This window comes from Gopherus flavomarginatus, chromosome 1, assembly GCF_025201925.1.
Source record: "Gopherus flavomarginatus isolate rGopFla2 chromosome 1, rGopFla2.mat.asm, whole genome shotgun sequence".
NCBI classification, from domain to species: Eukaryota; Metazoa; Chordata; order Testudines; family Testudinidae; genus Gopherus; species Gopherus flavomarginatus.
In genome coordinates this window covers 136,334,250-136,357,251 of record NC_066617.1, presented here as the reverse complement: position 1 = coordinate 136,357,251, position 23,002 = coordinate 136,334,250, and the positions used below count along the sequence as shown (strand labels likewise).

The 23,002-nt window shown below is 41.2% G+C and overlaps 1 protein-coding gene across 4 annotated transcripts in view; it reads right to left on the bottom strand.

Annotated features, from left to right (window-relative positions):
* Positions 1–728: 728 nt before the first annotated feature.
* Positions 729–23,002, bottom strand: part of CREBL2 (cAMP responsive element binding protein like 2) — a 39,533-nt gene continuing 17,259 nt past the window's right edge. Inside the window, exons 2-6 of one of the 4 annotated variants that reach the window (XR_007776169.1) lie at positions 20,224–20,334; positions 13,190–13,387; positions 11,824–11,971; positions 4,187–4,258; positions 729–2,063 (exon numbers count right to left, since the gene is read on the bottom strand). Coding sequence is in view for 3 of the 4 variants with exons in the window: in XM_050966820.1 (XP_050822777.1) it covers positions 9,782–9,828; positions 11,824–11,971; positions 13,190–13,387; positions 20,224–20,334 (504 nt within the window). In the remaining variant the exon portion in view is untranslated. Of the gene's footprint in view, positions 2,064–4,186; positions 4,259–9,744; positions 9,829–11,823; positions 11,972–13,189; positions 13,388–20,223; positions 20,335–23,002 lie in introns of all 4 variants that reach the window. The other 3 variants (XM_050966820.1, XM_050966829.1, XM_050966841.1) reach the window with 3 other exon arrangements.

Here is a 23,002-nt window from a genome sequence, read left to right as displayed (position 1 = left end):
TGGGGCCAGGTCACTCCACTTCCCGCCACCCTGTGAGTGTGGGGTCGGGCCCGCCTGCAATCAGCAGACGGCAGGAAGTGGAGCGACCCGGCCCCAACCCGCTCCACTGGCTCATGCTGGTGGGTGGTTCCCACCCCCCCACAGAGGCCTGGGGCCAGCCCCTCCTTCCTTCATGGAGGCCTGGGCCCCCCACACACACACACACATCCGTGGCAGGGGCTACATAGGGCGCCAAAATGACTAGGGACGGCCCTGGGGGCAGGGATAAGACACAGGGGAATTTCCAAGTACTGCCCAACAAACAAACAAAAACTGAAAACCAATCCGGCAGCCTAGACATAGACAGGAGGATCTATATGTGGAGAAAAGGGTCAGGGAGAAGCGCTCTCACAGCAGCAGGTATTAGGAATATTCCATAGCTTTTCCCATCAAACTAGATGGCAAAAGGATACCAATGGTAAACCACTGCTGTGGCCAGCACGACGTATTTTTAAATCAAATTATTTGCCAGCTTCCGGGGAAGAAGGATTGAATGAAGAAACCATCATCCAACATGCTGGTTCACTGAAACATACGTTTTGCAATCCACTTATAGCCTCTGATCCCAGAATGGAATCTTACTTTATCACCAGAGCGCCACTTAGCTCCACAGTTGCTAACGGTTGGTCAGCATTTTCCACCCTCATTTTGTTAGATTCCCCCCACCCAAAGACAACATGGCATATACATACGCTTGGAAGGATTTGATTTTTATTGGTCAATGTCCGTAAATGTCAATTTTACCATACATAAACATATGAAAAAAATATTTCCATTGATAACTGAAATTTACAGATAAGCAAAGTAAGTTCTCAAGCAGCATTTTCTTATCAGGGTTTGATTTAAGGATTTTTTTTTGTATATTTCAACATATGATGTTGACAATTTGTTTTAATGGCTATGAAGCTTTAACTTTTTGAATCTTTAGGTCTACTCTTGACTGTTGTCTCCCTTTGCCCCATTTTCTGACGCACCCCCATAATTTCCTGCAATTGTCAATATTTAAATCTACAGAAATCAAAAAATGCTTAAAATCCATAATTTTGTGCACCTGTAAAAAAATCACTAAAGTAGGAAAAAACACTTACAAATAAACATCAATATTATATTTAAAAAAATAATCAAATTCTGCCATGCCTATGTATGCAAAAACTATGGCTTGAAGCCATCGTTAACAGCGTAATTAAAGCTAGTCTTGAGTTAAAGGGGAACATAAGACCAAGTGGGTATACTCCTTCATTGCACCCAGGAAAAGCTTCCATTGACTAGAGATCAGGCCCACTGTAAGTTCAGTGACTTCAAAAGTAACTGAAAACCAGTGTTTCTTTTTTAAAAAATGAGGTGTTGCTGCAATTCATTAGTAAAGAAATAAGGCCCTTAATATTTTCTAGTCACAATTTAAAGGAGACAAAACAGAGAACAGCAATGCAAATATCAGTATCACTAATACATATTAACAACTTCTGGGAGAATGGTTAAAGGGAGATGTTACAATGTATGCAACATATGCATAGGACAAACACAAATTCAACTTGATCTTGGTCTGATGATGCAATATCAGCAACATGAGGCCTGTAGATTAAAAGCACCCTCCCCACCCCCAAGTAATCACCATAAAAAGTAAGAAACAAATTAAATTATACAAAAAGCCAAAACTAAGAGAACATTACATAGTATTAACAAGAGGGAAATTTAGTGTTAAGGCTGAAATTGTGTCTTCCCCCTCCCTACAGAAGAGGTATCGATATCAGACGATCTTACATGTCACATATGCTACTATACTTAAGCATGCGTTGGTTAAAGTCGAATTTCAGCCTTACCTCTGAATTTCTATACATTTGTGGGCTAGTGTCAACCTCTTTATGGTGATATTAACACTGATTTTTGTGGTGTAACAATTGAAAAGATCACACAGAACAGACAGCAGACAGAACTCTGAAGCAAAATTTTCTCCATTCTTTCACGAGATGCCAAATAGGATTGGATTCACCGCTGACTTTCATATCAGCTGAACAACTTTCACCCTGAAAAAGAAAATCAATCATAATCACAAGGACTGTTCTACACATAGTCACGGTTTCAGCTGTCAAGAAAACAAAAAGCCTTTTGAAATCTAATACATTTTAATAACTACGCGTAGGCTATAAAATTCTTTTGAAAAGCACTTCATGAAATCCAGATTCATCGGTGAACACTTATTATCCAATTATGAAAGCAAACCATGACTGATGGGTCTTAAAAAAATATATAATTAGCCAAAACGTTCTCTGTGAAGTGGCAGATATACAAAATCCATCCTCTCACATTTTTCATGATTTCATACATCAAACACACACCTGGGATGAAAAAGGGAAAGATTTACAGTGGGTTTTTTTCTTACAATTATCTCAGAACTCCTTGGACCTGATTCAACACTGCTTTACTCCAACGGAACACCTGCATAATTCCATTAGAATCACCTGAGTTCATTAGTATAATACTGGTGGAATGTAACAGAGAATCAGGTCCTTCCTGTCGACTTCATGCACATACAAAATATGGCAGAACAGCGTGCACAGAAATTAAGTGCTGGGTTTGGTTACAAACCTAGGAAGTGCTAGGGTTCACCTAACAAGGTTTTGGGAAATCTTTGGATCATTTCTATCCCCATACCCACACTCCCAACGGGCCTAAAGTCCTAACTGACTTATAAATTTATTTTGTGATAAGTGGAGATCTGAGATGCTCTCCCCTTCTCCTTCAGTCTCTCTAGGAGAAAGCCAGCTGCCTGCATGGCTATAGCTAAAATGGTAGAAAGGGAAGGGGGACAGGGAGGGAGGGTCAAACACCTCTTTCACTGACAGGAACTATGGAGGAGAGTCACTTTATTATCTAGTGTACTGGATAGCATCCCAATTTGAAGGACCAGATTTGTTCTTTACTGGGAGCTGCCTTGTGTACAGACAAGATCCACAGGCAAAGGGTACTGTGTGTGCAAGAATAAGATTAGTTTTAAAACATCAGTTTCCAAGTGGAGCTGATGAATTTAATGAGCCCCAAAACAAAGAGCTCATGAAGATTAACAGAGTTTAAGGTGAGAGAAACATTTATAATCTAGTTTGACTTCCTGCATAACACAGACCATAGAATTTCATACAGTGATTCCTGAATCAAGTTCAATGACTTGTTATTGAACTAGAGCGTCTGAGGCAAACCAGGAGTATACCAAATAGACTGCTGTTTGGACCATCTTTACTAACTGTCTAGCTATGCTAGCATACAGCTGTCTGATACAGACAGCAGCACCTGTGTGCCTACACTTTTTTGATTTGCAGCATAGACAACTCGATTACAGATCATGGTCATGACATAGGCTATAACATATTTCCTTTACCTAATTCTATAATCATTTTATCTCACCCAAAACAACGGAATGAGAACACAAATACACTATATGTGCCAGATGACTGTGGACCGGCATCTTAGACAGGTTCCTAGAAGACCAATGGCTGGCTAATCCAGAAAGCCACACCCATTAATGAGGTGAAGGGCAGCAAATGCAAAAGCCGTTGCTCACCATGATGGGAAATTTAAGGTGGGGGTGTGTCAGGGTTTACACACACACACACACACACACACCCTGAACTCTGGGGTGCAGATGTGGGGACCCACATGAAAGATCCCCTAAACTTGTATGCTACCAGTTTAGGTTAAAACTTCTCCAAGGCACAAATTCCTCTCCTTGTCCTTGGATGGTACTGCTACCACCACCCAAGTGATTTACACAAAAATTCAGGGAAGGGTCACTTAGAATCCCTATCCCCCAAGCCTCTTCACCCCCTTTCCTGGGGAGGCTTGAGAATAATATACCAACTAATTGCCTTAGCAAGGTGAGCACAGACCAGACCCTTTGTCTTCAGGACACTGAAATCAAACAGGTTCTTAAAAGAAGAACTTTATTATAGAGAAAAAAGTAAAAGAATCACACCTGCAAAATCAGGATGGAAGGTAACTTTATAGGGTAATAAAAAGATTTAAAACATAGAGGATTCTCCTCTGGACTCAGCTTCACAGTTACAAAAATAGGAATAAAACTGCCTTTGTAGCATAGGAAAACTCACAAGCCCAAAACAAAAGATAACCTAATGCATTTCCTTGCCCTACTTACAATTTCTGTGGTTTTAGATGGATTATTCCAGGTATATTTTCAGGAGATACTGTACCTTCATGGCTTCTCCCTCTGTCCAGAGAAGAAACAACAAAAGAGAACGACAAACAAATCCTTCTTCCTCCCCTCCACCATTTGAAAGTATCTTCTTTCCTCATTGGTCCTTCTGGTCAGGTGCCAACTAAGTTATTTGAACTGCTTAACCTCTTACAGGTAAGGTGATTTCAGTACAGCTGCCAAAGAGGGATTTTATGCTACTCTTCCCTCTATATTTATGACAGGGTGGAAATTCCAACTCCTATTTCCCCCCCCATAAAACAAATTTATTGTGAAGAAACCTTCAAATGAGCTATCATAATAAAATAATTAAAAATAGAGGGAGGGAGAGAAGGAAGTACAATTAAGTATTTAAAAAAAAATTAAATTGACTCTGTCAGCCTGGTCAATATAAGAAACTTAAAATACTGTCTTCTGCAGCTAACTCAGTCGTCTTCACCTTCATTTTCCTGTTTGTTCATAATCTGGAAAAGAAAAACAAGCTTTCCTGCTTTTTCAGGTCCCAAACGATTTCTCAATTTGGAATGAATTAGTCCAAAGGAAGAAAATATTCTTTCTACACTGGCAGAAGAAGCTACTGCTGTTAAAAGTGAGATTATCACTTCGACAGTCTCTGAATCCAAGTGTTTAAGTGACTTCCACCAGTTCACTGGTGTGACTCTCTTTAAAACATCAGCAGCAAACATGTATTTCTTGAATGGTTCTTATTCCCAAACTGGGTCTCTTTTACTGCCATTATGGGCTTTCCCTTCTAGTGAGAGAATGGTATGGTAGATCTCAAATCAATGAAGGCTACAGTCAGAAAGATCTCAAGACTTCTGGAGTATGCTGCTCAAACAGTTTCACTTTTGATTCTAATGCCTGTCCCTCCCTTCTCACACTTATCTCCAGACTTCTTCTCCTTGTCCAGATCTGTTCCACCCCCAACAATCTTCTGTTCATTGAACTTCTTGAAACTTTGCACTTTTAGGCCTTGGCTACACTGGAGAGTTGCAGCGCTGATGGTGGGTTTACAGTGCTGCAACTTACTCACTGTCCACACTTGCAAGGCACATACAGCGCTGCATCTCCCTGGCTGCAGTGTTGGCTGTACTCCTGCTCTGCCTCGGGTATAAGGATTGCAGCGTTGGTGATGCAGCGCTGCTCCGCAAGTGTGACCACCAAAAGCGCTGTAATTGGCCTCCGAGGTATCCCAGAATGCCTGTTCAGCCACTCTGCTGTTTTGTTGTGAACTCCAGGCTCCCGGAGCTGCTTATCTAAAAAACAAACACCGCTCGTTTGCTCGAGCAGAGGCAGGCAGGGGAATTCCTTTGGAATGTTCACTGCTTGATAGTGTTTGCTTGAGGAGAGAAGCAACACGGCGGGGGGGGGGGGGAGTCCGTTTTGGAGCAGCTGCTTATCTAGTCTGAAGGCTATTTGCATTTAGTGAATAAGAGAGGGGTGGGGGAAGGGGTCGAAACTTTTAAAATGATTGAAGGTTGGTGCTGTGTATCTTCCAGTGCTTAGAACTTGCAAGGCAGGGAGCTGACACAGTGTCACCTCCAAAAATCCACTCTCTCTGTCTCCCCCACGCTCCCTGTCACACTCCACCCCACCCCCCTTTTGAAAAGCACGTTGCAGCCACTTGAACGCTGGGATAGCTGCCCATAATGCACCACTCCCAACACCGCTGCAAATGCTGCAAATGTGGCCACACTGCAGCGCTGTCAGCTGTCAGTGTGGCCACACTGCAGCGCTTTCCCTACACAGCTGTATGAAGACAGCTGTAACTCCCAGTGCTGCACACCTGCAAGTGTAGCCATGGCCTTAGAGAGAGGTAAGGGATTGACTCTGTGTACACAAATTTGCAGAGGGACAAGAGAGTTGAGATCTGTTATTTCTCATCTCTATATATTTATTTATTTTAGAACATTTTTGCTGTTAACGACCATGTTATCTCTGGAGACACAAATCCACAGTTTGAGAACTGCAAAACTAAGCATCTCTGATGGTATCTTCTAGACTGAGCACTGGGTCCCATTAGGTAGATAGAAAGATTAATCTAAATAATCTACATAGAAGCCCATGGAACCCCATAAGATTAGGTCCCTAATCCATGAACTACTGGAACTCATTTATAAAACTTTTCTTAAACATTACTTGAATATATTGTCTGATACTATAGAATTAGATTTTAAAATCCCTATTCCATTATGAGATATCTTTGAGCTATAATGTATCTATCTTTAGATAGGCTTTCCCCTCAAAAAGTATTTTATAAAAAAAATCCAATTTAAAGAAAACAATTTTTTTTGCTTTTGTTTTTTTAAAGAATCATTGATTTTTATTCACCCTGAACAGTGTCTATTCAGCTATCCACACAACCTCATGCTGGACAACGAGGATACATAGGGCTGACCAGGCAAACCACCCTCAGCAATTCCTTCTCTATCCATACATCAAACAAAGACTGTCCAAATCAGAGGAGGAGGGCAGGTAGTGGAAGAACTACAATTACTGTACAGGTTGAGTCGCCTCTTCTTCAAGTAGTGTCTCTGTGGGCGCTTCACTTCAGGTGACTGCCAAGTAGTATCCCCAGAGGGAGGAGGAAGTGAGCTTCAGAATGGAGTCCATGACTGAAGACAGTACCGCACTACAAGTGCCACATCCAATCTGGCAGCATGGATCAAGGCATAATACTTAGAAAAAGCATGCACTGAGGCCCATGTTGCAGCTCTACATATCTCAGACACTAAAATGATTTTGAATAAAGCTGTGGATATTGCTTCTGATCTCACAGAGTGTGCTATTATCCCCAGGGTGGATAGAGCACCTGCTGTGTCATAGCAAGTTACAATACACCCAGAGATCCATCTTGAAAGTCTCTGGGCAGAGATTGGATCTCTCAGCAATGGAGACAAACAGTCTAGGTGATTTTCAAAACTGCTAGCTCCTACTTCGATAGAAGGCTAATGCCCATCTAACCTCTAAGGTATGAAAACAGGTCTCCAGCTGAGACTTACGTGGTTTTGGGAAAAACACCAGTTGATGAATGGACTGGGTAAAATGAAAACCCAATAGCACTTCAGGTAAGTCCTTGAAAGATACCATAAATGGGGGAGGAGGGCCATCAAGGCCGCAATTTCCCCAACCCTACAGGCCAACATGATAGCTACTAGAAAAGACCTTCTTCACAGATAAATGAAATAAGGAGTAGGTTGCCATAGGTTCAATGGAGGTCTTATGAGATATTTGAGTAGCAGGTTGAGAAACCAAGTTGGAGTGGGATCCTTAATCCGGAGATAGAAGCTCCTCAAAATCTTGAGGGCATAAGGTGGGCAAATATGGAAAGTCCTTCTAGTGAAGAATGAAATGCTGATATTGAGACCAGGTGAACCTTAATCCAGTTAACTGATAACCCTAATTTCTTTAGGTCCAGCAGGTAATCCAGTTTGGCTGTGAACAAGGTGGATGTAGGCACAAGTCAGCGATGGTGACACCACTGGTTGGATCTTTTCCATTTCTGAAGATAAGTTATTCAAGTTGACTCCATTCTGCTGTTTAGTAATACTTGTGGTATCTCTGTTGAGCAGGTGGACTCCAATCCTATAAGCCATGGAGAAACCATGATCAGAGATGGAAGGCTCCTAGATTGAGGTAAAGCACATGACTTGCATCCTGGGAGAGGAGATGAGGAGTGGTTGGAAGCTTGAACACCAGATGGACACACAGGTGAAGGAGGTAAGGATACCAAGCTTGTCTCATCAATGTCAGTAGTATAAAAATAAGCCTAGTCTTGTTGTCTGATCTTGTTCACCACTTTTAATATTAGCAGTATTGGAGCGAATGCATGGAAGTCCAACTTCCATTCATAGTCTTGGGAGAAGCTCCTCTGAGCACATGGGCTGTGACATTCTGGACTCCAGTAGAGTAAACGGGTGAGATCTGAATCTGATGGATTATATACCAGTTCCATAAATTTACAGCATCAGTGCACAGGGTGGGGGATCTTGCTCCTCCCTGTTTGCCGATATAAAATATACAAGCCACATTGTCTGTCATGATCCTGATTGATTTGCCCCGATGAGGGGTAGGAACTGAAGGCAGGCATCCCTTACTGCCCAGAATTCCAACAGGTTGATATGGAGTCTGGTTTCTCAGGCCATTCAGGTATGCTCTCCAACCCAATAGTGATGCATCCATTCACAATTATTTGTTGGAAAAGGACAATGAAAGGGATGTCTGCACAGACACTGAGTTGATTTTTGTGCCAATCTAAGGAGTTCTTCAACTGGAGGGGAACCATGACCTGTTTGTCCAGGCTGTGTCAGGCTGATGAATAGGTCCTTCTGAGACATCCCTGGAAGCAGCAGAGACCTAGTCTTGCATGCTCAGTCACAAAGGTGCAATCAGCCATATGATCTAAGAGCTGCAAACAGTTCCTTATTGTACAGGGGCTTTCTTGAACTGTCCCAACCAACCAGATCAGACACAGTTATGAATCTGTCTGCGGGAAGGTAAGCCCTGGCTGCCGACTAATCCAAGTACACCCCTATGAACTGTATTCTCTGTACAGGTGCTAATATGGATTTTTTTTTTTAATATTTAGCTGAAGACCCAATTCCTGGAAGAGAGAAAGGGCCATCAGGATACCAATCTGTACTGCTTCATAAGGTCAGCCCTGAGTAGCCAATTGTTCAAATATAGGAAGACTAAAATAGTTTCCCACTAAAGGTAAGCAGCTAGAATCTTTGAGAACAGGGATGTACTCAGTATTGAAAATTATCCTGACCCATGGTAAAATGCAGGTGTTTCCTGTGGGGAGGGTGATGTATCACTATATGGAAATAGGTGACCTGTAGGTCAAGGGCCAAAAACCAATCTCCAGCCCCTAGATAAGGAATTATAGCTGCCAGAGTCACTATCCTGAACTTCTGAGACTTTACGAATTTGTTCAGTAGTCTTAGATCCAAGATCCATCTCCACCCTATGTCCTTCTATGGCACGAGGAAATACTTTGAGTAAAACCCTTTCCCCATGAGAGGAGATGGACAGGTTTTACTGCTCCTAAATGAAGACGATAGTGCACTTCTTGTCTCAGTATAGTCTTGTGAGAGGGGTGCCTGAAACTGGTTGAAACTATAATAAAGAACAATATTGTCAGACATATAGATGAACATAATTTGTTGAGGAAGAGTCAACATGGTTTTAGTAAAGGGAAATTATGCCTCACCAATCTACTAGAATTCTCTGAGGGGGTCAACAAGCATGCGGACCAAGGGGATCCAGTGGATATAGTGTACTTAGAGTTTCAGAAAGCCTTTGACAAGGTCCCAGAATATAGAAGCACAGGGCAAGTGAGTGGGATATAAAGGAAGCAGTACATGGCAGGTGGGATTGGGAGGCAGTTGCCCCACTGTTGGGGGTAGGAGTGTAGACATGTTTCAGTTATGGAAAGGGAGAGAAAGAAAACTGCAGCAAAGGGTGGTGGTGCAGGTTCTGAATGAAAGAAAAATACTTGCCAATTTTTAAAAAGGGCTCCAAGGGCGATCCCGGCAATTACAGGCCTGTAAGCCTGACTTCAGTACCGGGCAAACTGGCTGAAACTATAATAAAGAACAATATTGTCAGACATACAGATGGACATAATTTGATGAGGAAGAGTCAACATGGTTTTAGTAAAGGGAAATCGTGCCTCACCAATCTACTAGAATTCTTTGAGGGGATCAACAAGCCTGTGAACCAAGGAGATCCAGTGGATATAGTGCACTTAGATTTTCAGAAAGCCTTTGTCAAGGTCCCTCACCAAAGGCAATAACGCAGAGTAAGTTGCCACTGGATAAGAGGGAAGATGCTCTCATGGATTGGTAACTGGTTAAAACATAGGAAACAACAGATAGGTATAAATGGTCAGTTTTCAGAATGGAGAGAGGTAAATAGTGGTGTCCCCCAGGGTCTGTTCTGGGACCAGTCCTATTCAACATATTCATAAATGATCTGGAAAAAGGGGTAAACAGTGAGGTGGCAAAATTTGCAGATGATACAAAAAAGATAGTTAAGACCCAGGCAGACTATGAAGAACTACAAAAAAGATCTCTCAAAACTGGGCAACAAAATGGCAGATGCTGATAAATGCAAAGTAATGCACATTGGAAAACATAATCCGAACTATACATATAAAATGATGGGGTCTAAATTAGCTGTTACTACTCAAGAAAGGGATCTTGGAGTCATTGTAAATAGTTCTCTGAAAACATCCACTCAGTGTGCAGCGGCAGTAAAAACAGCGAACAGAATGCTGGGAATAATTAAGAAAGGGATAGATAATAGGACAGAAAATATCATGTTGCCTCCAAGGAACACCCACATCTTGAATGCTGTGTGCAGATATGGTCGCCCCATCTCAAAAAAGATATATTGGATTTGGAAAAGTTTTAGAAAAGGGCAACAAAAATGATTAGGGGTATGGAGCAGCTTCCGTATGAGGAGAGATTAATAAGACTGGGACTTTTCACCTTGGAAAAGAGACGGCTAAGGGGAGATATGATTGAGGTCTATAAAATCATGACTGGTGTAGAGACAGTAGATAAGGAAGTGTTGTTTACTAATTCTCATAACACGAGAACTAGGGGGTCACAAAATTAAATTAATAAGCAGCAAGTTTAAAACAAATAAAAGGAAATATTTCTTCACACAATGCACAGTCAGCCTGTGGAACTCCTTGCCAAAGGATGTTGTGAAGGCCAAGACTATAACAGGGTTCAAAAAAGAACTAGATAAATTAATGGAGGATAGGTCCATCAATGGCTATTAGCTAGGATGGGCAGGAATGGTGTCCCTAGCCTCTGTTTGCCAGAAGCTGGGAATGAGCAACAGGGGATGGATCACTTGAAGATTATCTGTTCTGTTCATTCCCTCAGGCACCTGCCATTGGCCACTGTCAGAAGACAGGATACCGGGCTAGATGAACCTTTGGTCTGACCCAGTAGAGCTATTTTTATGTTCTTATGTCTTTATAACCTCAGTACACAAAAAGTGTGCGCACATGCAAGCACATGCATTGTATTATAGGGGCTGCTGATAACAGCCCTTTTACTTAGACAGCCTAAAATGATTAATTAGAAAGAATTCTCACTACCTTTTCTTTGGGAAGTTCTCACAACTCCACTGTTTGCAGCAGGCCTTTGATATTCAGCAGGGAAAAGCCTTCACACTTATAAAGTGCCTTTTCTTTGGCCCATGAAATTCCATTTAACTTTTGCTAAGATATAATTTGTTAAAAGTTGCAGTTTCCCTTCTCTTGCTTGCATTCTACAGAACAGGTCAAATGTTCAATATTTCATCATAGGGAAAACATCTTCTGCTCTGAAACGTGTCAATTTCTCTTGAAAATTATCACCCAGCTTTGCAGCTACTACAAGAGCACGTGTTGTACTTGTTTATGTAAATATCACATAAAGTCTTTATATATCCCACTAAACCCTTTGTCTCAATGCTACAATTGATCATTTGTGTATGAGAATGCATCTGCCTACCACCACGGCACTCCTACACGAAGAAAGACTCAGTTCCTATTTTGTTATCGCAGGCATGATACTCACAGGGATTGTTACTGTGTGTTTCTGTCTTCCCAGCCTTGGCAAGTTTGGTTGAGCTCTGATGTGATTTGCTTTGCTCCTCTCCAGTTAGCAAGGCTTTTATTTCAGAGGGGATTTTCCCTTGGTCCATTGCCATGCACCACTGCTTGTACTGAAATATGCAAACACATTAAGCATTAGCAAACTGGTAAGATCACATTAGCAGACAAAACAGAACTGTAATCTTTACCTTCTGGTATCTTCATTTAAGGTCTGAATTTACTAGGCTGGAGCCTTTTACATGATTGCTCATGAGTCAAGTATGTGTTCGTGATTGCATACCTGGCCTGAGTAAATCTTGCTTCAGTTAATAAAACTACTACTGGTGGCAGTGCTACATACAACAATACAGTAATTATTTAACTGCAAGGAACACTGTGTGCATTTACTGGCATGTCAATAGGCAGAATACTCTTCCAGTTCACCACCTTCTAAAACAAACGATTTCACATCAATCTAATGCTGGCGGATACTCAGGAGTTCTTTTCCAGTACTTTGCAAGCCAGAATTATGGGAAGCTTCCCTTCCTTTCAGCCACATCATAACTGATTAAAACTTCCTCATTAATGGGCTACAAAACATACAAACTTTTTTGGTTTTGAGGGACAGAGGGGTGGGAAAACAGAGGTTACCAACCTAACCTCTACTGGTTAAACTATAAATAAAAGCTACCAATCAAAGAAGAGAAAGTAAAGGATTGTTTGACTATCAACTGATTCTTAAACGAAGTTGATTATTTTGGGTAGCTCAGAACACAGCCTAACAAAGACTAAATTTCCAACCAAAATCTCAGTTTTTCAATCTCACTTTTGCCCACCAACTTACTGTGCCTGCGAAACTGTACATACACTCATTTTGTGCACACAATGAGAACTGGACAGCTGAGCAACCAACTACGCAATCTACACATACAAATACTATTTTGAGCATGGAGACTCAGCCACATGCACAAAAGCAAAGGCTGGCTGAACATGTCTACAAACTACAGATGACTCTACATATCAATATTTCAGTATGCCCCTTCCCAGCCTTTGAAAACAGACACTTTCCCAGATAAGAAATAAGACTTTAAGATGACATACTCATGCACAGCAGTCACCTTGCTTACCTATATCTAGTACAAATATGACTAATCTTGTAAACCTCTTCTTATACCAGGATCATATTCAACATGCAAACCAAGCAAGCACTTAATATATTTGTTCTTGTGATTTTGACATCATATGACCTAATCATGCTCTCATTTAAGTCAACAGCAAAACTCTCAATGACTTCAATAAGAGCAGGATCTAGCCCAAACCCAGGTTTAGGTTAGAAGAAAATTCCTTACCATTTCCAGCTCTTCTCTAAGTGCACAGATTGCTCTCTCTCTGCTTGATACCAGCTCTTCCAGATACTGGTATCTCAGCTTCTTTCTCGCTCTGCATTCTCTCGCACTCTGACGACTTCTCTCAAGTTTTGCTTTCAAATCTATTTTGGCTGGTTTACGACCTCGTTTGCCTGGTTTCTTTACTTTGCCTCCGACCACCTATAAGATGACAGTAAATTAAACTTCCATTCAGCTGGGTCGGGGGGGAAATAAGCATGAACCTCCTCCTGTTGTGGGGAGGGGAGCCTACTGCTGGGAAATTTATCGTGAAGGAATAAAAATGATATATAAAATCAAATCAGCAATATTCCATCAAATTATATGATGCCTCAAGCATAAAACTTAGCTATTTTAGTTGATACTGGATAACAGAGGAAGAAGAGTTTACTTTTTATTTTGGGGGGCTGATGAAAAGTTATAAAACAGCAGCAGCAGCAGCAGCAAGGACTTCTTAATGTGAAGACATTGCTCAGGCAGCTGTACTGTGAGCTACCCCAATATGACCTGGAGAACCATTTTGCAGAAGCACAAAAAGATCAGTCAGCTCATCAGCCAAGTCTGAGAGCCTGTGTGAGCATCAACTGCCATTACAAACCATTACATGCAGTGAGGAATCCTGTCCACTAGGAATGTTACAGACCCCAAAGTCAGTACGGAGTTTAGCATCTTAAATTGGCGTTTATGATTATATAATAATTCTAACATTATTTTGTTTAATAAAATTACAAGGTTGATTTCCAAATTCAAAAAAGAGAAAATTCACAAATTAAAAGTACTAGACAGAAAAAAAAATCATAGACAAATCATGGCTGCAGCCAAGCTTTCTAGGGTCTCATGTAGACATATGTCTAAAAAAAAAAATAAAAAAATATTAAAAAAAATCTATTCATCAATATTACATAGAGGCTCTTCTTGTTTCAAAATACACTTTACAAAAGGAATCTAAATCTATATACAAAGACTTGTGCATCTTAAGATCAGCTCTGCAAAGTCAGACTCACTCCTAAAAAATTTTTTTGTTTTTTCGATAAATGACAAAAGTATTGTCTACATGGAGATAGGCAGGTATAGTAGATTGTCTGTTTTGGTAAGCTTTCATGATTTTGCAAGGCTGATCTTAAATGCTTTATTGATACACAGAACAGCAATACTGTAAAAGTTAATAAATTAAGAAATATTTCATGTTACAGTTTCTCTATAATCTTGACTCCTCTCTCCCCCCTTAGGCTTTTACCAGTCCATCTAACTGTATATTTTATTCTATAGATCTTCATTAAAAAGACAATAGTGGTAATGACTATGAGTTACCTAAGGCAACACACAAGGCATGCTCCTCAAAATCTAAAATACATTCTAAACGAAAAAGCCCTCTAACCATTGCCTCACTATAACGTTACATAAAGCAACTTGAAATAATTGTAAAGAGCTACAGCATATTCTTATTTTACAACTGTATACTGTAGCATCTTTCATCTCAAAGTATATACACTTACGCTCTTTGGAGCAGGCACGGTCTTTTTGTTATGTGTTTCCACAATATCTATTATGGTGAGTTGGGGTTTCTAAATGTTACGGCAATAAAAAATTAATAAAAAATAGTAATCATGCAGTACCACCAAAGTGCAGCCACCATGGTGATACAGGTTATGGTACACGACAGTGAGAAGTAGTAAATGTTGGCCATGGATACCAGAACAAAGCTCTATTCTTTCAAAGAGTACCACAGAATTGTTGATGTCCTTGCAAATCAGGCAGAACCCCTCAGATGTTAAAGTTTCATACCTGAAAGCGCACACACATGCACGCCCACAGCAAATTATGTGACATTCTATTTATGTGCCACAGAAGAATGAAGGGCCAAGTTGACCCTGATGGGATTTGAAACCATGGTTCCAGGGAGTCTATTCTAACCCTAGTCCATCCCACCCGCATCCTCTTAGTTCTGAGTCATTTCCAAAGGAATCTATGACAGATTTTAGTTAACTGGTAATTTAGTCACATTTCCATTCTCAATGTCCTTCCTTTCTATTCCACTCCCCCTCCTGTCCCAGCACTGCCACCTCCACAGGAACTGAATGCATACTCCATGTAAAGTACCCAGCTACCATTACTGAATTAGGAGAATCTACTTTAAAATGTACATTAAAAAAAAACGCAGTGTGCAGAAAGGAAAATTTTTTCTACCATTTACTCAATTCCCCTCCCAACATATTTTGCTTCTAATGCAGAGGCAGCATCTAGATTTCTTTCAAACCCGATATTGGTGCTATTACATGGAGGTGCCCTGCCAATGTTTTGCTAGGCATATAGCCCACGCTACCAACCAAAAAAAAACTCTCACTGTAGGGTGATTAGAATCCTTCAGTTTGATGAGCAGAGCACTGGGACTTTCCTCTACACTCAATATCTTCATGGATCACTGGTTTGATTTTCCCAGATTTCAAAAACCTGTGATGAATACACGAGTTAGTACTGCACCTTTAGCTTGCGATTCAGACGTAGCAACTTACGCATGCATTGTATTTTTCTTACAGGCAAGTGTTCAAATGTTACAGCACGTTTTTATTGCACAACACAAACATTGTAGAACAAGTCATATCTGTGATTATCAAAGCAAGTTTGTTTTGTAGCATCGTACAGTAAAAACAATTTATCACTAAGTGAACTCATGTTCTATAATGAAAAGTGGATTAGACAATAGAACTCATTCTTTATGTAGTGAAATGGTTCAGCGATCACTTGGCAGCCTAATCCTATCCCCTCATATATTGCCTTTTCTAATTTATTCAGAAGTGGATGCCTGCCCTGAGCAAACAGGGGAACACAGCGTACTTCATGAACTTCTATTGATTTTGAAACAAATATAATGAAGTCATAAGACCAGAAGAAAATTCAAATCCTTTGTCAAGTTTCAGCTGCAGAGTGTTATTTTAATTGTAAATTCCCTGTACATGTCCTATGACAGAAGACTCCAAAGCACATTATTTACGATTTCCTATTTTAAATTCAAATAAAAAATACCAACGGAACAAAATTCATCCTCACAATCCTACATAATCTCACTAGGCTATACCTGTGGTAAATTTGGCCCAAGGCATATAAAGTTTTGTAAGCACCTTGTCAGATACATTTATAATAACTGGCTCGTTTCCATGCAAACTAAATGTTTTGCTTTACTGCAATAACTAAGGCTTGGTTGTGTATTCCAATATGGGTTACTTGTATAATGATTTATATATTTAAAGTGCTACAGGAGTTATATATTAAATAAATAAATAAGAAGGGCCCTAGGCACTCAGAGTACATTATCTTTTTTATCCATCATCCAAAACACGATCATGGGATTGGCACATTAATCTTCCCAAAGGAGGTTCCATAGTTTCTGGATATTACATTATCCCAGAGATCACATCTTAATGATCTAAGAATCAGGTCTGAAACACTTCAGAATCCATGGAACCATGCATTTAGATCACTGCAAAGTTGAGAGAGAGAGAGAGAGAGAGAGAGAGAGAGTGTCTCTCTCTCGCTCTTAAATCCAAGGTCCTGTCTGCTCTGAATGAACATTAAGGAGCCCCTGATTCTTTCCATAAGAACAGAGATAAGAAGGTGCCACCTTCTGCATTAGAAGCAAAATATGTTGGGAGGGGAACTGAGGAGTAAATGGTAGAAAAATTATTCCTTTCTGCACACAATGTAAGAAGGCGGCACGCAAGCTGATTTTCAGTGGCACTCACACTGCCCGGGTCCTGGCCACTGGTCTGGGGGGGCTCTGCGGTTTAATTTAATTTTAAATGAAGTTTCTTAAACATTTTAAAAACCTTATTTACTTTACATACAACAACAGTTTAGTTATATATTACAGACTTATAGAAAAAGACCTTCTAAAAACATTAAAATTTATTAGTGGCACGTGGAACCTTAAATTAGAGTGAAAAAATGAAGACTTTGCACACCACTTCTGAAAGGTTGCCGACCCCTCCTGTACATTTAGTTTATGAAGCAGTTAGCTTATCCTTTCACCTTGACGGACCTCTACCCACACTACACAACACTTTTTATATTTTGGTACAATATTTGCCTTCTCTTCCAAATTCTCTTGATTACTTAAGCCGCCTTATACACAGGGCTCTATCCACAGATGGGAGGGCAGCAGGCTACGTCTTTAAGGTCACTACTTCCCAATGAGTCAACCACCACGACTGTAGTAATTTAAATGTGAAGCATCCTCCCATCTGATTTGAGACTGATATCAACAATTCCACAATATTCTAATCTCCACACAGCCCAGGAAGAGTCTCAAGGTTTCAACCACAGGTTCTCACATGATTCTGCTCCACTTTGCACATAACCAGGTGATTTAATACAGTCCAGCTACCACAACAGGTATTTTTCTTGGGAACATGGGCCTTTTTGTTCTTTACTGTAAATTTGAGCAACATGGCTAGAAAAAAAAATCTTCGTTAAATTCTTCATATTACTGTCTCTTCCTTGACTTCCAGTCATGTTTGCTTAGTTGGTTGCTATGTTGATATGACAGCAGAGAAAGACATAAGGCAGTACTGCAAACTGAATCCCGGCATGGATGAGAGAAAAAAATAACTCCTAAACTCCCTTTCTATTTGCACTAGAATTATTAGCATTTAGCAACTGTCTTTTTAAACAGTGATATGTGATCAAGAGCCAAAAGAGAAATATCATCATTAGTAATGATGACATCTGTTTGTCTATGCAGTGTTGTAGCAGTGTTGGTCACAGGATAATAGAGACACATAAGGTGTGGTGAGGTAATATCTTTTATTAGATTAACTTCTGTTGGTTACAGACAAGCTTCCAAGCTTGGACAGAGCTGGAGAAGAGCTCTGTGTAACACTCTCACCAACAGAAGTTGGCCCGATAAAAAGATATTACCTCACCCACCTCATCTGTTTGTCAGAAATCCAAAAGAGTTTTTGTTTCAATAATTTTTTTTGCAGATTTCAGAAACCAAGGAAAAATGTCTTCTCCCCTTTCTAACACCATACCGAGATCTTCATATCACTCTTGATCAGGCAAGGTATCTGAGTTCAGGCCATAGCTACTTGGGGAAAGAAGGAAGGAAGGAAGGAAGGAAGGAAGAAAACAAACCTCAACTCTATTGTCCCTCTGCAAATTTGTGTACACAGAACCCATCCCTTACCTCTCTTTAAAAGTGCAAAGTTTCAAAAAGTTCAGTGAATAGAAGATTGTTAGGGGTGGAACAGATCTGGACAAGGAGAAGTCTGGAGACAAATGTGAGAAGCCAGGGACATATGCTTGTTTTGTTAAAATATTATATGTTTGCTGTTGAAGAAAAAAAATCCAGAATACTTAACATTGTTCTTTTAGTTAAATAAAACAATTTAAATGTCTGTCTGGTGATGTTCTCCTCCTAATACAGCATGGCAAGAAAATCCTCCAAATATTAACGATTAACCTGTTGAATTGGAGATAGTTCACCTCCCAATGAAGCAGCTATTTATGAAGTCAATTACCTTTGGTAAATGAAATGACCAAACAATCATTCATTTTCTGATATAGCTGTAAAACTAATCTGAAAAGTTTTCAAAATAAATCACAATAAATATCTATGAAGTCAATTACCTTTGGTGAGGAATTCATGTCCCCTGCAGATTTCTTTGCGTCCCTGCAGAAATATGACTTTCTGATCTAAATCACTAGTCAGAAAGACTCGATTTAATCATGGTTTACTACATAAAAGTGCATTCCTGTTTGTTGTTATAATCTTAATACATATTCTTCACTGTTTATGGGACTCAGTACTCAGTCTAGAACAGGGGTCGGCAACCTTTCAGAAGTGGTGTGCCGAGTCTTCATTTATTTACTCTAACTTGAGGTTTTGCGTGCCGGTAATACATTTTAACGGTTTTACAAGGTCTCTTTTTATAAGTCTATAATATATAACTAAACTATTGCTGTTTGTAAAGTAAATAAGGTTTTTAAAATGTTTAAGAAGCTTCATTTAAAATTGAATTAAAATGCACAGCTCCCCGGACCAGTGGCCAGGACCCGAGCACTGTGAGTGCCACTGAAAATCTGCTCACTTGCCGCCTTCGGCACCTGTGCCATAGGGGTTGCCTACCCCTCATCTAGAAGATACCTTCAGAGATGCTTAGTTTTGCAGTTCTCAAACTGTGGATGTGTTTCCCCACAGGTAACATGCCTGTTAACAGCAAAAATGTTTTTAAATAAATGAACAACACATAAAGGTGAGAAATAACAGACCTCAGCCCTATTGTCCCTCTGCAAATTTGTGTACACAGAGTCAACCCCTTACTTCTCTCTAAAAGTGCAAAGTTTCAAAAAGTTCAATGAATAGAAGATTGTTGGGGACGGAATAGAGCTGGACAAGGAGAAGAAGTCTGGAGATAAATGTGAGAAGTGAGGAACATATGCTTGTTTTGTTAAAATATTATACGTTTGCTCTTGAAGAAAAAAATCCAGAATACTTAACGTTTAAATGTCTGTCTGGTGATGTTCTCCTAATATAGCATGGGAAGAAAATCCTTCAAATATTAATAATTAACCTGTTGAACTGGAAATAGATTACCTTCCAATGACTTCAAAATATCAGCTTCAATTACCTTTGGTAAATGAAATAACCAAACAATCATTCATTTTCTGATATAGCTGTAAAACTAATCTGAAAAGTTTTCAATATAAATCACTGTTTAAAAATGTATAGTGTGTGCCTTCTAAAAATGAAACCTACATCTATCTCTGAATTGTGAAGAATATATATCAAGGTTACAACTACAAACAAGAATGCACATTTATGTAGAAAACCATGATTAAATCAAGTCTTCCTGACTAGTGATTTAAAACAGAAAGTCATATTTCTGCAGGGACGCAAAGAAATCTGCAGAGGACATGAATTCTGCACATGTGCAGTGGCGCAGAATTCCCCCAGGAGTAAAACTGTATACTCATCTGCTTACTCTATGGGATTCACACACCCATTCATACCACAGGGTGTCTGGACCCTGATTCTCATAACCAGCTCTATGGATTAATACAGGATTGCACTCCGCACAGCCATCAATATCTCTCAGCAGCTCCCAATTCACCTGAAAAGAAGTTACTAGTTACTGAACTGTGCAAACACCATTTCAGTCAACAGCACTTGAGGTTAAACTAACAGGTTTCTTGTATGTTCAAGATCTCTGCATACACAGAAATTATATTCTCTAGCATGGGGACAGTGTGTCACACAAATACCAGAGTCTACATGAAAAATGAGAAATTGCATACATACAAGCAGAACGCTGTATCTTATATGGTGATTCAGGTACTTGCTTTAATAAAGTATAATTGCTGGAGGTACACAGACATGTTAACTCTCGCAATCAATTCTTAGCAAAATTAAGCCTCATTCATAATCTTGTAATAAAACTCTCAAAGTCAGGATTTTTTTCCCCAATTCTAATGTGTTTCCAGTCAAATAAGAGTTACCCCACTCTAAAAAAAGGAATGCAGCTTCTCCACCTGGCAGTTAATTCCAAAGTACTTTGAAAGACAATGAGAATTAATTTACATATCAGATAAACAAAGCTACCCAGCTAACAGGTGGCTATACTCCAGTAGGGAAACTTCAGATAAGCAATTGAGGGCTTGGCTACACTGGAGAGTTGCAGTGCTGGTAGCGGCTTTACAGCGCTGCAACTCACTCACCATCCACACTTGCAAGGCACACCCAGCGCTGTATCTCCCTGGATACAGCGCTGGCTGTACTCTACCTCTGCCTGGGGAATAACAACTGCAGCACTGGTGATGCAGTGCTGCTGTGCCAGTGTGGCCACCAAAAGCGCTGTTACTGGCCTCCAGAGGTATTCAGAGGTATCCCAGAATGCCTGTTCAGCCACTCTGCTCATCAGTTCAAACTCTACTGCCCTGGCCTCAGGTGCCCCGCCCTTTCAATGCCCCAGGAATTTTAAAAATCCCCTTCCTGTTTGCTCAGCCAGGTGTGGAGTGCAATCAGTGAATCTTTCCAGGTGACCATGCCTTCACGCGCCAAACGAGCCCCAGCATGGAGCAATGGCGAGTTGCTGGACCTCATCAGTGTTTAGGAGGAGGAAGCTGTGCAGTCCCAGCTGTGCTCCAGCCATAGGAATTACAATACCTATGGGCAGATATCAAGGGTCATGCTGGAAAGGGGCCATGACCGGGACACGCTACAGTGCAGGGTTAAAGTGAAGGAGCTGCGGAGTGCCTATTGCAAAGCTCGCGAGGGAAACCGCCACTCCGGCGCTGCTCCCATGACCTGCCGTTTTTACAAAGAGCTGGATGCGATACTTGGGGGTGACCCCACCACCAATCCGAGGACCATGATGGACACTTCAGAGCAGGGGGGAAGGAGGGGGGGGAGGAAACCAAGAGTGAGAGTACTGAGGTGGGGGGAGACCCCAGAGTCCCAGGAGGCATGCAGCCAGGAGCTCTTCTCAAGCCAGGAGGAAGGCAGCCGCAGCAGCCGGTACTTGGTGAAGGACAAGTAGAGGAGCGGGTGCCCAGTAAGCGGCTTTTATTTTCAGGATGGAAATGTTTCGGGAGAGGAGAGAGGGTTAGGGCTGCATGCATGCGTGCCTAGATGTGGAATAGCCCACTGATGTGGTCTATCACGTCACGGTAATTGGCCTCGGTAACCTCTTCAAAAGTTTCAGCCAGAGCGTGGGCAATGCGCTTGCACAAGTTTCTTGGGAGAGCCACTGTGGTCCTTGTCCCAGTCAGGCTAACGCGTCCGCGCCACTGTGCCGCAAGGGGTGGGGCGACCATTGCTGCACACAGACAAGCTGCATAGGGGCCATGGCAGAATCCGCATTGCTGTAGAAGACCCTCCCGCTCTTCCCAGGTGACCCGCAGCAGCGAGATATCTTCCAGGATCAACTCCTGTGGAAAACGTTGGGAGAGTGTTCAGTGTAGGTGCCCCCTGCAGCTGTTTGCTTTCCCCAACGCACAGAAACCCCGAGGACAGTAAAGCCCTAAAGCAATCAGTTCCCCTTACTCACCATTTCGGGGCTCCTGTGGGTTATGTGCGCTCTCTTTGGTATGGGAAAATTATGCTAAAGTGAAGACTGTAAACTCCTTCACTGTGTGGGAATAACTATCTGAGATATAAACAATGCTGCCTCTGTTAACTGCTGCCTTTTTTGTCTTTCCACAAGCAACCTTGAGTTCTCGGCTGCCCATGTTATCAACAGCTCAAAGACTCCAAAACCAGAAGAAGCTGCAAAAAAGCAAAGACGACTTACTGCAAGCAGTTATGGATCATTCTGCTAGAAAGAATCAAAAAGTGCAGGACTGGAGGGAAAGGGAAAGCAGGATCCGCCAGAGAAATGCAGCGGCCAGGAAGAAAAGCAGAAAGCAGCTCATAAGCATCCTGGCACACCAAGCAGACTCTATCCAGGTGCTCAAAGCCATGCAGGCAGAGCACTACCGCACCGCTTCCCCCCTCCCGCCCCATCCCAAAGCTCTTTCCCTTGTGCCCCAATGTCAGCTCAAAACCCCGTTCCCCCGCACCCAGGTTCTTACCACCACCAGCTGCCTCCAACACCTGTACGTTCACCTACCAGCCCTGAGAACTACGACCCTTACCCTCTGCACTCAACCCCCATCACCATGCAGTATAGGCATCTTGAAGTGCAGCAGTCATAGCACAGCACTCCAGACAGGACATATACAAACCTGTGACTGTACAGTTCCTCTCCACACCCCCTCTGCCCTTATAGGTTCCCAAAATGT